Source organism: Xiphophorus hellerii, chromosome 19, assembly GCF_003331165.1.
Source record: "Xiphophorus hellerii strain 12219 chromosome 19, Xiphophorus_hellerii-4.1, whole genome shotgun sequence".
NCBI classification, from domain to species: Eukaryota; Metazoa; Chordata; class Actinopteri; order Cyprinodontiformes; family Poeciliidae; genus Xiphophorus; species Xiphophorus hellerii.
Window position 1 is genome coordinate 26,269,467 of NC_045690.1, and position 18,834 is coordinate 26,288,300.

Below are 18,834 nucleotides of genomic sequence, written 5' to 3' on the forward strand. Positions count from 1 at the left end.
CAAACTTTTTAAAAACCATAATCTTGTATTTTTGTGAACTTCTGAATTTGAAAATAAATTACTTTAATAAAAACCTTAGAACAGCTAAACTTGGTGAAATTTTATCAGAATAAAAAGTCAATGAAATAAATACACACCAGGTTTAAAATGATGCAATAACATTTTTTTATTATGACAAAAACACTGTCACTACTCAATTTCATCCTGTGCCATTTACTCCTGTAATGGTTCAAACTATGTTTTAATTTTACATGGAAACATTTTTACCAACCAAAGGTAATGAGGCCCGTTAATCATCAGCTCATCTTCCACAAGACTGAGGAGCATTCCAGAGGTTTCTCTGACAAACAAAAACATTTGCTGAAAAGTTCAACTACTCCTTTATACTCACAATTTACCTTCAATGTTTTTCTTGAAGGACAAACTGTATTTTATTTGTTGGTGCAAAGCAGCAAAAGACAGGGTTTGCCCCACCTCCTCCACCTGCAAGGAGGAGAAGAGGTTCCTCTTCTGTATTAAGGCATCAGCTGGGGGGGAGGTCACATGTTGTTAAATCCCATCATGCCTTTCATGTTGCCGGCGGCTCCTTGCTGGAACTGACGCATCATGGACTGAAGGCCAGCCATGCCCCCTAAAACACACAAGCATAACAGAATGATACAAAGTTTAACTGTTTGACTGATGAGCTGTGGGATGTTTAAATATGTGCAGAAAAAAAATAATGAAGCAAAACTCATCAAGCTGGTGGAGTCTATTTTAACTCCAACTGCTTTTAAAACCAAATCTGGATTGTTGAAAGAAACAAGTTTTTAAAAAGTCCATATGATCTTGTTTTTTGAGCACTTGGTGTTAATGTCTAGGGCAGGGGTCTCAAACTCAATTTACCCTAACCTTAATTACGTTACACTGATCAGCAACTTCCGGGTCTAGACTGGATGCTGAAGCACGTGAAGCGGGAGCGGCCGCGGAAATTGCGCATGTACCGCATGCAAATAATGACAAATAGAAAATGCAAATAGGCCTGGCCGATGTCCCGCCCCCGAGAGCAATATACTCCACCGTGATTGGTAAGTTCGTTCAGCTCCGCACACAACACTGAAAAGTCCCAATTATATCAAACTCGCGGGCCGCACTAACATTAAACTTTCATATTAAGGCGGGGGCCACAAACTATCGTCCCGAGGGCCGCAGTTGGCCCGCGGGCCACGTGTTTGAGACCCCTGGTCTAGGGCATAATAATACATTTTATTCTGTTTTTTTAGTAATTTTTCCAGCTTTGTGCATGAAAGTCTGTTTTATGTTTATTTTTTACAACTCATTTATAAGCGAGTTAGATTCATTTATAAAGTACTTTTATATTTTCTGGAATTAAAGAGAAAATGAATAAAAGTTGTCATCAATTAAACTTATTTCTGTTCAGACAGTGCAAGCTGACGATGCTGCCAACAGACTTTAGGCAGGACATGTTGGAACAGTTCACTCATTTATTATTCTGATCTGTAAAATTCCTCAACAGCTGATCCTCTTGATCTCGGCCCCTCTTACTGACTTAAGGAGTTTTTGTAACTTAAAGCATAACATACAACACACAACACATATGACATACAACTAAATCTTATTAAAAGCAAAGTTAATATATCAGATCTAATATTCCTGGCTGAATAGTGTCAAGCAGTTTCTTTGTAAAAGCTAATTACTATAACTCTGTGAAAGCTTCTTTAACTTGTGGGGTTTCCTAAAGATTAATACTTGGTCCATTATTATTTCCATTTGAAATACCTTCTCTAGCAGGTATGCAGAATAAAAAAAAAAATAAACAACCTCTTTTCATTTTATGTCAACAAACTGTAGTAAAATTAGTTTATACAATACCAGGCTGTGATGTTAACATTCCTCATCAACTGTCTGAGACTGATTCACTGGATTTACTAAGGCATTTATTTCTCTACATCTTTCAACTCCTTCACATCTGTTTTTGAGTCTTATGTCCTGTGATTTTTATGAGCTCTTTATAATTAAAGAATTCTTTCATTAAGCAATGGTGCGAAGTGAGCTGTGGATGAATGTTCACTGTGGGAGGTTTGCTGGAGAGCATGTCTTACCCATATGATGCAGGACCCGAGGGTCCATCATTTTGGCCATCTGCTGGTTCAGTTTGGCCATCTGAGATGGGTTCACGTTTTTGGACATGTCTCCTCCTGGAACACCAAACATCACAAACATATCAGCACGGAGATCTGACGTAAAATCCAAGGATGCTCATATTTTCTAAAAACCTTGCAGTGTTCTTGCTCTACTTTCAGGTCATGATTTTGGGAAGTGTCGCATACTCAAATAACACTTCATCTTTCAGCAGATTTTACAAAGTGATTCATAGTTTTGCACATTCACACAGTCCTCCTTTAAAAGTGGCTATTAAATATCCAGACATGTTATCTCCCTCCGGTCAGAAACTGATGAGCGAGGAAAGACGTGTTGTTCTGTGGTTTGCTTAAACACAGTTAGCACAGCTAGCATAAAACATTACTCTTCTGATTAAGAAACATTGTATCACTACATCAGAACCAGATCAAAGGGCATGAATTGTGGCTCACTGGTACCTTTGAATAGTCCTTTGATGCCTCCCATCTTCTTCACCATCTGAGCAAACTTAGTGTACTGAGTGAGTAACTCCTGAACGTCTCTGGTGGCAACTCCAGATCCACGGGCCACTCTCTGGATCCGGTTGGGCTGCTTACTGAACAGCTTCGCCCCATCTTTACTGTCCAGTTCTGTAAAGAAAACTTGGTCAGATCAGTCAGAGACTTCACCCTCTCCGTTAATCTTTCATTCAGGTTGAGGTAAGTCAGAAATCCCGTTCAAACTAATGTCTACATTCAGATCTGCTTGACAAAAAATGCAGAGAACAGTGGAGAGAGTAAGTGTCACAGTGTGTGTTACCCTGGTCATTCATGCTGTCCATGATGGTCATGAGTTTCTTCAATCTGGCCATTGATTCCTGTTCGTTTCCTTTACTCATGAAATCTGTACCAAAACCGGGAATCATACCCTGAACGCAACACATACACACACAGATCCAGAGTCAGGACAGAGAGAGACACGAGTCCTCTTCCAGGTTCTCGGATCAATCATCAATAAGGTCATTATGTATTAGATTATAGAATATCAGCCCGTTTGAACATTGTATAGTCAGGGTTGCATACATCTTATGGAATTAACAGCATCTACTCATACAGACGCTGAATCAACAGTTTTGCTATTTACATGTCAACAGAAATCTAGCAGCTGCAATGAAAAAAATGCAAACAGCAAGAAAAGAACAGGCAGCCAAAGACCTTAAAGGCGACCTATTAAGCAAAATTCATACTTTGAACGTTTATATACTTCCAGTTGGGTCTTTATTGCTTTTAACTACAGACCAAGTACTTTAAGAAAAAAAAAAACAGCCATTTTGTTGGCAGTAAGTTTATGCTTTTTGGTGTCTGAAAACATGAGCTGTTTCAAAGACCTTCCAATTGTTAAGTTACAATGTGCCTTAACACATTAACCCAAGCTGAGCTAAAGCACTCTTGGTCAGTTGGTTTAACCGCTGAAGCAGTTTATTGAATTTAAAGTGACAGAGGCCCTAAAACGGCTCATTCTGAACGGAGCAGACTGAAATCTCATCATCTCAGAATGATCTGTGCGCCAAATGTGATGAACTTGTTTTGTCATCCACAGACCTGTCCCGACCTGTTCAAGGAAGCATAATAGGTCACCTTTAAGATAATTTGACCTTTAAGATAATTTGAGAGGAAGTCTTCAGTTACCATAATTTGTCCGAAGGGCCCCATCTTCATGATGTTCTGGAACTGCTCGTACATGTCCCTGAGCGTGAACTGACCTGCAGGTCAGAGATCAGGAGTGAGTCGCCGTGTCTGCAGCAGGTTCTGCAGCGGAGGCGTCTGGATTCTCACCATGTTTCAGTTTGTCTATCAGCTCCTCGTTGTCATCCAGCTTTAGCTCGTTCACTCTGTCGATCAGTCCTTCAATATCACCCATTCCTGCAACACAAACCGTCTTTTGACTTGATGCAGAACTCTGGCTGCGTGTCTGCATGTGTTCAACAGCAGATTTAAATGTAGAGGTGGGAAATAACAACAATAAAGGACTAAAGGACTTTATTCTGTGGGACTTTGGGACTTGTAGTCTGTGGGATGTTAACAGACTACATGAGAAATAAAAATATAACGTTCAGTTGCATCCCGCCCACCTGACTTCAACATGAACCTTGTGTGGTTGAGGTCTCACTCAGTTTTCCTGAGCTATGTTCGTAGTTCTGCTGCTAAAGGCTAACGCTGCTAGAGGAGATATCTGCCATTTTTCTAAAGTTTTTAAAAAAATGATTTTTATTACAAAATATCTTTGAACTTGAATTGAATTAAATCATTGTTCCTACAGTATTCAAGACAAGACTCAAAGAGATTTTCAAATCCTATTGATCAACTTAAAGCAGTAATTTCGACAGAGGTCAGGTCCGAAATACAGAAGGACAGGTGGATGGATGGAAAAAGACTATCCATCCATAGTCTTTTGAAAACAAGCCTCATGTTTCATCACCGCTGCCATCCTGTAGTTCGGAGACAATGTGCAACAACAGTGTGTCGAGCCAGCACTAATTAGATAAGATGGAGGCTAATAAAGCTTTTGTTTCTGCAACCAAATTGCATGGAATTTCCATGCAATTTGGGATATAGATTTGGGATATAGACTATATTCCATGTGGGATATAGACTCACATAGTCTATATCCCACATTTTTCAGGATATAAAATGTGCAAACAAAACAAATTTTCCAAACTCTTTTCCGTGTCCACAGTTATCCAGAACTTATCCAGTCTGTGCTGGAACCCTGACGATTCTTACTATTTGGGTAGATCTTTGTTTTTTTTATGAAGTGCTATGAGATGGAATTACATATGATCCAAATTTAACTCTAACTCCACTGAGCTACCGTGAAAAGAATCCCTGCAACCTGGTTAGAAAGAAAGGTAATTTTCCCCAGAGGCAGCGATCAGATGTTAGTAAGGCTAACACTAACCCTCATCTAGTTAACAGTGTTACATTCTTGGTAGAACCAGCAGGTGCAGTCAGAGCAGAAACACAGGAAGTTTTTACCCAGCAGTTTGCTGATGAAAGGCTGAGTCTTAAACGGCTCGAAGTCGTCGATGTGTTCCCCTGTTCCGATGAAGATGATGGGACTCCTGGTGGCCGCCACACTAACAACAGAACGTCACAGAGTGAGGGTAAACCATCGGCTCGCGGACCAACCAGCCGCGCAGCGCCATGCAACAGAGGTTCTTACGCGCTCAAAGCTCCGCCTCCTTTGGCGTGTCCATCTAGCTTTGTGACGATGACCGACGCTACGTCCACTTTGTCTTTGAAAGCTTTAGCCTGGGCTTCGCAGGCCTGACCGATGGAAGCATCCATCACGTACACAATGTTATCAGGTTGCTATGGGAACAGAGAAAGGAGGAGCTTAAATATGTCATAACAGTAGAGGAAAAAAAGTCCTTAGACACCAATAACTCTTAAGACACTAAAGATGCAACAAACAGTTATTAATATCTGTATTGAAAAAATTATAGATTAGCATCGGTGACAATGTCCCCGTTCCATGAGGGCAGATCTATTCAGTCTAATTCTATGCTTTGTGCTCGGAATAACATTATGCTTTATTTATTTTACATTATATTTAGAATTTCTAATTGCTCTTTCTGAACCATTAAAAGGTTTGTCACAGTTTATTTTTACACGTTTGACCAAGGTAGTCATCCTGTTCTTTTATCAGTTTGTTTCTTTATTATTCATTTCACATTGGCTGTTTTACTCCTAACTGCACTGACTGAACAAATGAAAGTTGTTTTTTTTCCCATCTTTGACCAAGCTAGTGAAGCTATTAGTCTATTTCGTTGTGCTGTTCTGGTGCAGACATATCAGATAAATTAGTAATTCAGCACATTTATGTCTGTGTTTAAAAAAAAAATGCTTTAAGTCAATTCAGCTGTTTTTCTGTATCATACTGGCCGGTACTAAACCTCAGAAAAAAAGTGGATTGGTGCATCCTTACTTCGGTCCAGCCGATCCCCTGTGGTGACGAGTTCAGGTACTCACCACTGCGTTGGAGACTTGCAGCATCTCCTCAAACAGCGAATCCTCCTGTTTGTGTCTTCCACTTGTGTCCACGATGATGATCTCAAAGTTTTCGCCTTTGAATTTCTCGACGCCTTCTGCGGCGATCACCACAGGATCCATCTCAGTGTAACTGAACCCAACACAAATAGGGAACCATCAGGAGAATGAGGGAGAGAGGGGGAAATTACAAACAGGGGAAGCAGCACAGGAACACTCACCTGCCATAAAAAGGTATTCTGGCTTTGGTGGCGTTTTGTTTGAGCTGATCGAAGGCACCTTGGAGATAAGAGACGGGTTTTCACACCAAAGAGAAGATGTTTGTTTATTTATAGATCATCTGGGTAAAGAGTGACACACCATGCTAGCTAATGCTACAGGCAGTGTGTGTGCCGACCTGCTCTGAAGGTGTCGGCGCAGATCAGGCAGGTCTTCCAGCCTTTTCTCTGGTAATAATAAGCGAGCTGCCAGGAGAAGAACAACACTGCTGTTAGTGGAACACAGACATGAAGGTCTAGCAGCTGTGACACAGTGGTCAACATTTAGCTGATCCTTCAGCTTTTTGCAAATCTGAAATCGCAGAAATTTACGCAAAATCAGCAGATCTCTGACTTTTTTTTTTTACATCAACACATAAATGTGAGTTTATTGCAAATTTTCCGCAAAAAACGTTGGGCTTAAGTGTCTGCTACCTCCCACTTGCAGGTGCCAGTGTTTTTTACTTCTACTACTCTGCCGCCTCAGTTATCAAACATAATCAGTATGGTGAGAAGCAAAAATAAAAAATAAATTGGGCTAATTAAGTTCTTTAAGGAATAAAAATATTTGTTTGATCTATCTGTCTGCTTGTTATTTTTTCCTCTCCTTTCAAACTCTACACATAGAATAAAAAGAAATGTAATGAGGAAAAATATCACAAAATTCCTTGCAAATATTTCTAAACTGATACAACAAAATAAATAATAAAAATGGATAATAATAATAAAAAAAAAGCTCAATTCTGGAGAAACATTTTAGGATGATCTGGGTTCAATCTGGAGGCTTGGAGGTGAGAAATACATTTCATCACAGCCTTTTTTAAACACAAAGAAGAAAGCAAGGAGGTAGTTAAAGGCATTATTATGCATTTTCCTTGCATATAGTGGCATTTTGTAGCACAAATAAAATCAATCCAAACTAGCATGTAACCTTTAACATGCTAGCAATTTAATTTAATTAGGAAATTAATTAAGGACAGCACACTAAATGTTCATGCATTTTCACAGGCAATTCCACCAAATACAGAGGAAATGGACGCAATCTTCTGATTTTGTAGACATTAAAAAAAAATTCAAATAATGCCTCGTCCAGGGATTTAGCAAATAAATATTTTGTTATTTCTAAGTGTGTTAAAACAAGAAAGAATTTGATTTTCCATATATTTCATGTAAATATCTGGTTTCAACTGAATTACTTGCACAATTTACTAAAAGCTGCTAAAAGGGAGAATATTTTTTAATAAAAAAGCTTAATTAAAATTAATTTCAGCAGTCAGTCTTGTCTGGATTCCATCAGAATGCCACATCTAAACCAAGTGACTCCAAATTGAAACTCATCTCAGGTTGTGGGAACATTACGTATCCACATTACGTATCTGGGGGCTCAACAGATGTTCATTCAGATTTAGTTGGAACTAAGACAAACATCTGTTTCCTCTGTTAATTCCATTCTTTTTGCTGATTTCGACATATGCTTTTTCTCAATGTGCATAAAAAAGGTTTTATAACTTTTAGTTTTTTTGTGCCGAGCATACTTTAGGAAATTACAGTAAATGAGTTCGGTTTTACTTTCCTCTGATCATAACATTCGCTCAGAGTTTCTGGGGACTGTTTCACATCCTGATTGTTTCAAATGTTCTTTTCTCTACATCATTGAAGGTTTTGGTGCTACTATTCAAGGGTTTGACCACAATACTGAACAATTATGATAACAGAAGCTTCAAATAAGGATGAGGAAAATGTTCCATAAGGTCTGATCAGCTTTAAGTCTGTAAACATAAGTAATGCGAGAAAACAGCCCTTGCTAGTTGTTTAGAAGAACTGTAAAATGTATGTTTTCTTTTAGGAGAGTGTGTGTCAGGTGTGTCCAGTCACCTTGGAGCAGGTTGTAGTTTTGCCACTGCCTTGCAGACCAACAAACATGATGACGTTGTTCTTGCCTTTGGTCGGAGTCCAGGCCTTCACGCCGGGATCGACCAGCTGAAACAGAGCACACACACGTCACACACACGTCACACACACACATAGCATCTGGACCGTTCTCATGACTCATGGACCTACCTTCACCAGCTCCTTGAACACAGCGTGTTGGATCATCCTCCTCTTGTTCAGGCCTGAGGCCATCTCCTCCAGGTCTATGGCGGACCTGCAGGTGGAAGACAGACGGTCAGCTAACAGCCCGGTTCCGCCCAGGAGAAGGGGACCAGAACCCGGCTGCACCACGCTTACTTGACGTTTTCCCTCAGTTGTTTGACCAGTTTGATGTTAACGTCTGCCTCCAGGAGAGCAGCACACACCTCCTTCAACATGGCGTTCAACACCTGGGGAAAAAAAAAAAAAAAAACCTCCTGAAAATAGCATCTGAAGAACCACACTCCCATTTCTCCTTTAGGAACCAAATCCAACCGTTTCCCTCCTTCTTTGTGGACAAACTGAAAATGTTATTTATCACAAAACGTTTAAATTCAATTAAAACTAGGATCCTGAATGTGTTACCTTTTAAGAAAACCTAGATAAACACAATCTAAACATCTCATTTAGTCCACCATTTCTTTTTTGCCCCCCTCTAAATGTAAAAGTGCACCATAGCACAAGATGCTGCATTTTTCTAAAAGATTTATTAAAAGACAAACAGAAGCTTTGTCCAATATAATATTTGAAGGGAAAAGCTGATTTAATGTCTCCTTTTATACATTACCCTGAAGGACCATTTCTGGAAATTATTCATGAAATTCTTTCACCTTGTTTTTAAGAGAGAGCAGTTGGTATTACACAGATCTGGATTTCACTAATATTTCAGCACAAATACAATACATTAATAAAGTCAACATTAGATTTAGATGCACTAAAAATTTCATTTTCTTCAAGAAAAAAAATCAAGGTTATTGAACTTGAAGCTGCAGCTGGACTCACCAGTTACAGTCTGATACCAGGTTGTGTGCAACACCTGGATTCACAGCAGATGTTTCAAATGTTTTAAAACCACAATGAGCTGTTTGAGTTTTTATGAGGGTTTGAAACCTTGAAGCAGGAATCAGTACAACTTCACATGATTCATAAAGCTTCACCAGCACACCACTGGTTAAATGCCTTTAGCATCTTATATTAGCAGCTTAGGGCTAGACGATAAATCGATTTTATCCATCTTGGTTCAGAGTGATGTCAGCCTGCCAGCCCAGGTCCTACCATCTTGTCTTATAAGTAAGTATATATTTTAACTTTGAATTCAGATGAACTCTCAGAAGTGATGATGGAAGCAAAATTTTTTTTTGAAAATACTTTCTGTAATTTGTAATTTCTTTTTTTTAAAATAAGCAAGGGAAAAATATCAACTAAAATCAAAAATCTATGATGGCATATTATAGCCTTTGTTTAGATTAATCTCAGACTTAGTGAGTTTTGTTTGTTTTCTTGCAAATTTTCAATTTTTGGAGCTCAGAAAATTTCTGAGATCTCAAAAACTTCTGACACTTTGTCAGAAATGTACTCCTATTTTTTCCTATCTACAACAGTTCTAATACACCATCATTAAAAAAAACCCAGATGTGCTTTGAAGGAAATCTGAGATTTTATTTTTAAGCCAGCTCAACATGAGCCTCAGTAGAGAACACAGCTCCCTTTCTAGAACAAGTCAAACTGAATCAAACTTGTAAGGTTTCTTCCCTCTGTAGCAGTTTCCAGAACAAAGAGTAGTGTTTAGCGCCACGCTGTGCGTCCTACCTCTTCATTGATGATGGTGGCGTTGCTGAGTGACCTCAGCGCCGAGGTGATCTTCCTTCCCAGGTCGGCCAGCACCATGATGGCACTCTGAAGTAAACCTGGAAGAGCCCACAGGAACAGAATGTTGTACAGACATGTACAACATCAGCAACAAAACTAAGATCCTGTTGGCTGCTACACTCACTGCTTACCCTACCAGCCTGTTGCTATGTCAACCCTCACTGATCACAGAACAGACTTCACTCTATGCTATGATTTTTTTATCATGTTGTCATTGTATCAAACAGAAATTGTGCAGCTGATGCAACCTAAGTGTGTGTGAGGTCAAAATGTGCCATTTACTGTCGGGGTGAGTGTGTGTTGTGGAGGGGGGACCCCCAGGTAAGAACCCTCAGTGAGTCAGGAGACTGCTGCTTCCCACAGCCACAGCTTCTACACAGAAAAGAGAAAAACTATGTGAATTAATCTCCTCTGTGACAGAGCGTGAAAACATACAAGCTGAAACAATGATGTAATCAGATGTAAATACACACAGACCAAATACGCTTTTATTTATTATTTTTGTTTGTTTTGCTCAACTTTGGATAATTAAAACATCTCCCAGGTCTTTACAAAATTAAAGTTTATTGGTCTTTAATAGAGCAACCTTGACTTATTATACCATTATCTATATATTATTTGAAAATAGCGTCCAAACAACAATAATATTGTTTATCGCAATAATTTCTGGGATAATTTATCGCCCAGGAAAATATGGTATGATGACAGCTCTAACTATGACCACAAATTTGTGAAGTGGAAGGAAAATCCATGACAAATAACTCAAAAACTGAACCAACTCAGAGGCTAAACGTAGCTCCTACTGAAAGTCATTTTTAAAAAGTCTTGGAAATTTCTGGAATTCCACATTTTTTCTTAGAATTTTACTTTGGTACGATAAAGATTATTCATAAAGAAGCAGTTAGTCTTTAAGACACAAAATGATAAGAGAAGAGAAGAGTTAGTGAGTCTAGTTTGCCTTTCCACTGGAACATGGTGGAAAGGCAAAAAGGAGAATTATTCTCCATAAAACATTCATAAAATGGATATTTTTATGAATATCCATTTTATGAATATTCAACAGCAGGCACTGCTTCTCTGTCCTGTTTGGGTTTTCTGTACCTCCCTATTTTATGATGGTCATTTTGCCAGATCAAACAAGTAGCCAATCACAGTGAATTACTGTCAGCTGAGTGTCCACATTAATATAAAATAGATCAAATAGAATAAGAAGACCAGCACGGCTCCATGGCGTAACAAATCACAATAATGAAATCAATAAGGTGAATAAATAAGGTATGAATAAACATGGTGATGCTGTGTGGTGATTAATTCAGTATTGCACAGTTACATCATCATGAAATTCTTAATCCAGTCTAGGTTGCGTGATTGGTTCAACAGATTACTGGGGCCGTATTTGTTTTTTTATGACTCATTTTGTTTCGGGTAGGACCCAATCATAGTCCATAGAAAGCAGCAACACTCCTAGCATCGGGGTCAACCGCACTTCCTCACTAACACACCTATCTGAAATAAAGCAACAAGTCGGCAGATTCAAGTTTACCATAGAAAACGTGCAACAAGGTGAAGTGGGGAGAATTAAATGTTTGGTCTGCATGCAAAACTCTATGAAACTAACACCTCGCATCACTCTACACACACCATCATAATGGTGATAAACTGTGAAGGCAGCATTATGCTGTGGCCAGTATTAACGCTTGAATATTGACAAAGTATATATCCAGGAGAATCCTGGAGGAAAACCTGTTGGAACCTGCATTAGACTGGGGTGGAAGTTTAACCTTCCATCAGGAGAACCACTCTGAACATGGAGCCAGAGCTACAGTGAGCAGCATGTTCATTTGCTAGAATGGCCCAGTCAAAGTCCAGAGCTAAACCCAACTGGGGAAAAGAACTGCAGCAAGACATAAAGAATAATGTTGACAGAAGCTCTCTGTCTGATCTTAAAGAGCTTTACACAAGAAAATGTTGACAACTATTTCAGAGTTTTTCTTCTATTTTGTAATTTTTCTTTAGCTAGTTTATAACATGAGGTCCCAGTGAGATACATGTAATGCATCTCATCATGTGTGTTTAAAGCAAACACAGGGCTCTATGATGGCTGGCCAATAAATGAAGAAATCTGTGATTTTTGTAAGGTCGAAAAACATCACCTGTCATTTAGTTTGACTCCAATTCTTATATATTTAAGCTCTTAACATAGTAAACTTATTTTAATTTCCTCTGGAGTATTTGAAGACTGCAAATAATCAAAAAGTGTTCTTAATCCCGAGCTGTGCTGGGTGAACAGCGGCCTTCCAGTTTAATCTACATCGTCGCAGAAACTGAGTGACCGACGAGCAAACAAAGCTAAATAAAACCCCAAAATAAAACTAATCAAACTGAGTACGAAGTCAGTCTCTGGTGGACACGAACAATGAGGCCTCAGATTGATGGTGTGTGTGTGTTTTTTCCTCAGGTTATCAACCTGAGGCTCTTCTTATTATTATTTTTATGGCGGTTGGCAAACAACTTATAGGTGCTTTACCGCCACCTTCCAGATTGGACTATGGATCAGACGTTAACCTACTATAATCTCCCCATAATGCCCGTTCTTCTTAGAAAACAAAAAATACTGCTAAAAACTACATCCCGGGATGATCTCTGGAACAATTCCCTAATATCTAATTTATTTTTATTCCTACTTAAATCTCTAAGTAACATCTCTCTTTCCTGAACATAGTTATTACATTCTAAAAATATATGTTGGACTGTTTCTAATTTTCCACAGTAGTTACAACAACCTGTAGTATGCTTATTAATTATTTTAAGAGTACTATTTAATCCAGTATGTCCAAATCTTATTCTAGATATAACATCTTCTTTTTTAATTCTATTACATTAAGCCTGCGGCTCTCAACAACATCACAGCTGTTTACAGAAGTGCTAACGATCTAGCAGCTAGCTAGCTGGACAGCCGACAGTTCGCTGTCTTCATCTGGAAACTGTTTCCGGGTCCACGTAGCTCATTATTATCTAAAATGGCGGAAACTGGACCACAAACTAAATGATGAGAAATGTGTCAGTAGTTGTTCAGGCTTACCGAGCGCTCGACACTACAATGTAAACGTAGCCGTTCCCAAACTCCACCAGGGAAGCGTCATATAAACTGTACTTAACCGGAAACCCTGCGTCATCATGGGTTGTTTATATTCAGTTTGTGGGCGTAGTAGCGCCGCTTACTGGACTGGCGCATGGAAGTGCTTGTCGAAACGGCCACCTGAACTGTATTTTAAGGTATTTTGGTTGAAAAACGTTCCCCGAGCGTCGTGAAACCATCCACACACTACCCTTTTTAAAACAAAACAAACAAAAAAAACAACAAAGCTTTGAACAATTGTACATAATCACGTGGCATGTGTGTACAAGAAGATGTGAAGTCTTAGAACTTACAGGTTTAAAGCACATAAAATTATAAGATGACAGCAAAAAAAAAAAATATATATATATATATATATAAAATTTGTTAGACATCAAACAGAGGAAAAAGAAAAATGACAAAAGCAAAAAGAAAAAAAGGGTAATAGTTCTCATACAATAAATTCAGCTCATAACAGGTGTTAAAGAGCTGTATTCCGTGCTGTGCTCGCTTTTCATCAGTTTTAAGGCTCTGAAGTGGTTGTCTATTGGCTTTTAAAAGGTCAGGTTTTCTATTTCCCCATTCACAGGAGTGGATGAAGAATTTGGTCAAGGATCAGCAGGTTGTTAAGTCTGAGGTCGGTTCTTCTGTCTCTGAGGGCGGTGCCAAAAATTACAAGTTTTGCTGAGATCCAGTACTGAAAGTTTTCCCAAAATGTTGCAGTGTGCAGATAATAGAAAAAGAGATGGTCTGTTGTTTCAATGTCATTGTCACAAAAGGTACAGCTGTTAGTGTCAAAGTTGGATCTTTGTCGTAATAATTGCTGAAATAAATAAACAAAAATAAACAAAGTAACATAATATTTATCTAAGCAACATAAGACAAGGTAATAAAAAAAAATTTTTTTTAAATATACTTCTCATCAATAGGGCCCAACAATGTATTTTTTAAACAAAACTTTTTTCTTTTTTTACAAATTTAGAAAATTAACAACAAACTTTAGATCCAATATTAACTCCCACCTGTCAAGTTCACACATGATCTTCTTACCACCCAAATCCACCAGAGGGGGCGCTGCGGTCAATCAGCCAGTTTGTCTTGACAGAGAAAGCTAACAAATGGTGGAAACTTGAATTGTAAAGAAAAAAAAAAGACTAACTTAAAAGATAAAGATTTTCTTATGTATAATTCAAGTGTGCTTTATTCAAATCTGAAGAGTCTGAGTTACAATATTATGAGAAAGATGACACTGAGGTCCAGTTCTCATCAGAGCGGGCTCCACTGAGTCCTCAGGAAGCAGACAGCTCAGAACCAGTCTGTGCCTCAGACGCTCCTGGGCGGCTGCAGCTGATCGACCTCCACTGCTGAATCCTGTGGAACAACATCTCCGATTCTGAAGCCATAGTCAGCAGGAGGGCGAGCGAATTATCCTGGAGAGGAGAGACAGGGAGAGACTAACTTCAGAATGATCATGTCCCTGCAGCCTGTGGTCAGAACATGTTTTATGCTAAATGTGCTCCAAATGTTCCCATGTGTCTGTTACTGAGCCAACCCCAAGAGTTACTGCTCATCTGACTGGGATAACTACTATTGGAACAACGGATAAGAATGGATGGACAAATGGACTGAAAAGTATAAAACACTATTTACTTTCCTACACTCTTTTCATTTATCCAGACTGATCGTCTTTAAAGGGGCAGTATTATGTGTTTTCCAGGCACCTAGTGCCATTTTATGGCATAACTAAGTAACTGTTACCTTCAGTTGTTAAGGAAATGCTGCGTATAACAAATATGACTTAAAAAAAATTTGACTTTCTAATTTAATGCCATGAAACTGGGTCTCTGTCTCTTTAAAAGTCCTGTTCTGAGACTCCCCCTTCAGGAAGTCATCACAACATGGCTCCTCTACTAACCCTTTAGCAACGTTTTTACCAGTGTTGCTCTGAGAAGTGACTCCTATGATGAGCTCTGCAGATGCACAGTTCCACCAGGTGTTTGCCAATTGCTGTTGGCTAGTCTGAAGGAGCTGAATGGGGACGTCACGGGGGAGAGCTGTAGCTGAGGAGGAGCTGCGTCTCAAAGGCGGAGCTAAGTCCAATCAGGCGTTTTGCACGGCTGAATTTTGCCGTGGAGATTAAAGTATTTCTCAAACATGCATGAAAAAATTAAAGCAACACTCCTGGTATGCTACTGATGAGGGAACAACGTTATAACCTGATGTAAAGCTCTAAAAAAGTCGATTTTAAATGTTACTGCCCCTTTAAGAAGTTCAGCACTGACATCCAGTAAACGAATACGGGGTTACGGTTTGTGGTTCCACGTCTGTGACGGAACTGACCAGCAGGGCGAGAGAGTCGGTTCTGGTGGTTCGGTTGTGGGTAGATCTCAGCTTCTCCTCCAGACACCCTATGAAGTCCATCATCAGCCTGATGGAGTCCACCACAGAGCTGGAGCAAAGAGTTAGACATGAGCTGAAGCTGACCGGTGCAGGGAAAGAAATGTGTTTGATTTATCTGAAAAAAAAAAAAAACACTTTTCTCCAGGTCAGTATAGACACCAGATGACCGACTCTTATTATAAACAGTCAGGTCTTACGCGTGCAGGTGAGCCAGGACTGGTAGGTTGGTGCGAGCCAGCGGTCGCATCAGCCTCTGTCTTAGAACCTTGTGCTCCCTCAGGACGCCCTGGAGGTGGTTACCAAGCAACTGCAGCTTCTCATTCTTCTGACCTGATGGAGAGAGGAGGAGTCGGGGGTGGGGGTGGGGTGGGTTCATCAGCAGAAATCTGATTACAAGCATGTGACTGCTCTGGTTTCCGTCATGTCACAAACAGAGCTGGATTTCTCATGAAGCACTTTTAAAAAGTAGAGATGACTGATCCAACACTCATATCTGTATTGGTCACAATATTGAAAAAAATATATATAGATTGGGTAACGGTGACTATGTGCCTGATCCATAACGACATGTCTAGTCAGTCTAATTCTGATTTCAGATTCAAATAAAAAGTTTGTGACAGAGCTGGATGGGAGTGAGACTCACTGAGGTGGAATCCGTGGGCGACGTCAGCACTTTGTTCATCCACCTTCAACAGCTCCAACTGCAGCTGCACCTGGATCAGTGGGACCGGACAGAACACATGTACAGAACATCAGCCAGTCGTTATAGCCTGAAGAAAGAAAAAGGACAGAAATTGTTGGGTTTTTTTCGATTAATGAGACGTCATTTTTCTCTGTAAACCAGGACTTTTCCTTCCTGAAAGTCGGATCGGCTCATCAACAAGCTACTTGAGGAGTTCAGGAAAGAACATATTTACAAACAAAACACTTTTTGTATCTTAAATGCAAAATGTACAGCTTTTTTTGTACAGCTTTTACTTAATTACTGCTCTGAACTTGTTCTGAGGGTTTTTTTTTGTCCAGTTAATGATTTATCAATTACTAAATTAGCAGACAATAAGTTAAATAATAGATTCATCACAATTAATCGTTTCAGCCCTAACAACAAACCTTGTTGTTACATAGAAATTAGATCCTGTGCACAAAGTGGTCACTCTGTGCTGATTAGAACAACTAGATTGTAACTGAAGTCAGTGCGGCCAGGACTTTAGGACGTAGTGCAACAAGCAGTGAGTGGGATCACAGCGTGGCGTACCTCATCCAGCCGCTTCTGCTTTCTGATGAGCTCTTCTGCCTCACGCAGGCGGGCCGAGAAAACGGGACTCGGCTCAGAAAAGGCCGAGTCGATTTCATCCTAAGGGGAGATAGAGACAAGATGTCACTCCAGAGCTCTGACCTATTGAATATAACTCACACATCTGGATTCATGAGAAAAATGTAGAAAGTGACTAAAATGTCTGGTTTTCCTGCTTACACATTTAAAAACAATCTTGAAAGGTTCCATTTACATATTTGCACAGGTTCGTGTGTGACATGTTGCTCCATCACGAAACATTTCACACAGTGAATCGGTAAACTGTGCTCATATGTTGCAAATTAACTCATCTGATATCTATGTTTGTTTTTTAATGAGGGGATAAGTAGGAAATAAGATCAGGAGGAAATAATTCATATAACGGCAGGAGGACATGGCGTCCTGACCTGGGATGCGGCTCCCACAGAGACACATCTGGACAGCAAACTCGCGGCCGGAGTCACAGAGAACGGAGACAAATCCCACTGATGCATCTGGAAGTGAAACATGGACATTCAACTACATTATTAATACAGCAGATCTAAAGAGCAGCTAATGGAAGCGAACGCATCAGTCTGAATGCTGCTGGATTTTCTGCCCTCCAACAGGGATCATTCTGGCCTCCAGAGGGAGGGTTTGGTGGTCAACTAAGACAAAAAAAACCAAACAACCTTTATGTTGATATAATCAGGACTAAAAAAAAAAAAAGAAACACGTACACGTTTACAACGCAGGAGAAAACTATAACAGCAGCTCTGAGGAAACGATTTTCAAGCAGATAAATAAAAAGGGCCACACCCATTTCCAGCTAAGAGAAGAATTGAATTTTGCACTTTGCATGTACGTACAGCTCCTTGCAGGTTTATTTTTTCCCTTTAGTCTGTATTTGTGTTTCTTGGCCTTCATGAAGCTGTTTTGGTCTCTACTGACCTCTAATGACCCTAGGAGGCCAGAAACAAAACAACTGGATTTATACAGATTACATGACGCACAGCTTTGCTCTGTTTACTAATCAGGTAACTTTTGAAATTAGTTGCACTTGATTTCATTTAGAGGTTTCACAAACACAATTATGTATTATTGTGGTGGGTTTATCATGTAAAATCATAACAACGTAAACTGAAGCAAAATAATCAGTGTAATGAGAACAACAAACGATAATTCTAGCTGTGAAAGTCCACGGATGGGAATGAAACTTTCTGAAGGATAACATGGATGTTGTCTGATCCTGATCTGAACAGGCTTGGTCGGTTTCTAAAGAGTACAGGCTGAAAGACCAAAGTGCGAAGCAGTAAAAACCAAAAGACATGAATATCTCTGTCATTGTCTGCTGCCTTTCAGAGGTTTTTATCTTCCAAATATGCATCACAGCTATTGGTTCAACAGATCTCAAAGACAGACTGTCTCTGACCTGGGAAACTCCGGGGTGGATGAACCGGAGGTCAGCTGAAGGTTAAGCTCTCACCTTCCCGTCGTTACTCAGGCTACCGACCACATCACCGACCCGCTCTGTTTGACCGGAGGACGGCTGTAGCTTTTCGACTCAAATCTGAGCGCTTTGCCGCCAAGTTTCTTCTTTTCTGGTAAACATCTTAGAAAAACAACACCGCCCCCTACTGGTCTGATCGTTGGACTCAAACAAAAGTTAGTTTTTGTGGATTCGATGGTTTTTAAAAATTATTATGAATATTATTTTATTATAATTTCACATTGGCACAGAGCCCTGTGGAGTGCTAGTGTTTAGTGTAGGGGCCGATTTTAACCACTTATATCCATTTTATAGGGATCTCTTATTCAGGAGTTGATGAATACAAG

At 39.6% G+C, this 18,834-nt stretch overlaps 2 protein-coding genes across 6 annotated transcripts; both read right to left on the bottom strand.

Moving 5' to 3' along the window:
• Nucleotides 1-141: 141 nt before the first annotated feature.
• On the bottom strand, nucleotides 142-13,400 carry srp54 (signal recognition particle 54). 4 transcript variants are annotated; one of them, XM_032547770.1, is made up of 17 exons: nucleotides 13,290-13,400; nucleotides 10,490-10,579; nucleotides 10,148-10,245; nucleotides 8,657-8,748; nucleotides 8,489-8,573; nucleotides 8,303-8,407; nucleotides 6,568-6,634; nucleotides 6,392-6,449; nucleotides 6,153-6,303; nucleotides 5,344-5,492; nucleotides 5,157-5,257; nucleotides 3,957-4,043; nucleotides 3,810-3,883; nucleotides 2,941-3,049; nucleotides 2,601-2,771; nucleotides 2,103-2,198; nucleotides 142-631 (listed from the first exon to the last, which is right to left on the bottom strand). In XM_032547770.1, exons 3-17 carry the CDS (start codon nucleotides 10,223-10,225, stop codon nucleotides 540-542), a joined length of 1,515 nt encoding a protein of 504 aa, XP_032403661.1. In that variant the 5' UTR covers nucleotides 10,226-10,245; nucleotides 10,490-10,579; nucleotides 13,290-13,400; the 3' UTR covers nucleotides 142-539. The 4 variants fall into 4 exon arrangements, with proteins under 4 accessions (XP_032403661.1, XP_032403662.1, XP_032403663.1 ...); XM_032547771.1 differs by having other exon boundaries at nucleotides 540-631; nucleotides 10,148-10,255; XM_032547772.1 differs by having other exon boundaries at nucleotides 540-631; nucleotides 10,490-10,576; nucleotides 13,290-13,371.
• Nucleotides 13,401-14,494: 1,094 nt separating this feature from the next.
• haus2 (HAUS augmin like complex subunit 2) lies at nucleotides 14,495-18,594 on the bottom strand. 2 transcript variants are annotated; one of them, XM_032546420.1, is made up of 7 exons: nucleotides 18,485-18,594; nucleotides 17,427-17,513; nucleotides 16,981-17,079; nucleotides 16,369-16,438; nucleotides 15,923-16,055; nucleotides 15,666-15,774; nucleotides 14,495-14,755 (listed from the first exon to the last, which is right to left on the bottom strand). In XM_032546420.1, the coding sequence occupies exons 2-7, from the start codon at nucleotides 17,511-17,513 to the stop codon at nucleotides 14,615-14,617; spliced, it is 639 nt and encodes a 212-aa protein (XP_032402311.1). In that variant the 5' UTR covers nucleotides 18,485-18,594; the 3' UTR covers nucleotides 14,495-14,614. The 2 variants fall into 2 exon arrangements, with proteins under 2 accessions (XP_032402311.1, XP_032402310.1); XM_032546419.1 differs by having other exon boundaries at nucleotides 18,431-18,594.
• Nucleotides 18,595-18,834: the final 240 nt, after the last annotated feature.

Bases quoted from the DNA above. Each gene is read 5' to 3' on its own strand.
- srp54 (XM_032547770.1), bottom strand. From the start codon at position 10,225: ATGGTGCTGGCCGACCTGGGAAGGAAGATCACCTCGGCGCTGAGGTCA. The intron at 8,574-8,656 runs GTAAGCGTGGTG...TTCCACCTGCAG, and splicing joins CAACTGAGGGAAAACGTCAA to GTCCGCCATAGACCTGGAGG. The intron at 6,635-8,302 runs GTGACTGGACAC...TTCTCCTGGCAG, and splicing joins AAACTACAACCTGCTCCAAG to CTCGCTTATTATTACCAGAG.
- haus2 (XM_032546420.1), bottom strand. From the start codon at position 17,513: ATGCATCAGTGGGATTTGTCTCCGTTCTCTGTGACTCCGGCCGCGAGT. The intron at 16,056-16,368 runs GTGAGTCTCACT...TCTCTCCATCAG, and splicing joins CGCCCACGGATTCCACCTCA to GTCAGAAGAATGAGAAGCTG. The intron at 15,775-15,922 runs GTAAGACCTGAC...TCTTTGCTCCAG, and splicing joins GTCCTGGCTCACCTGCACGC to CTCTGTGGTGGACTCCATCA.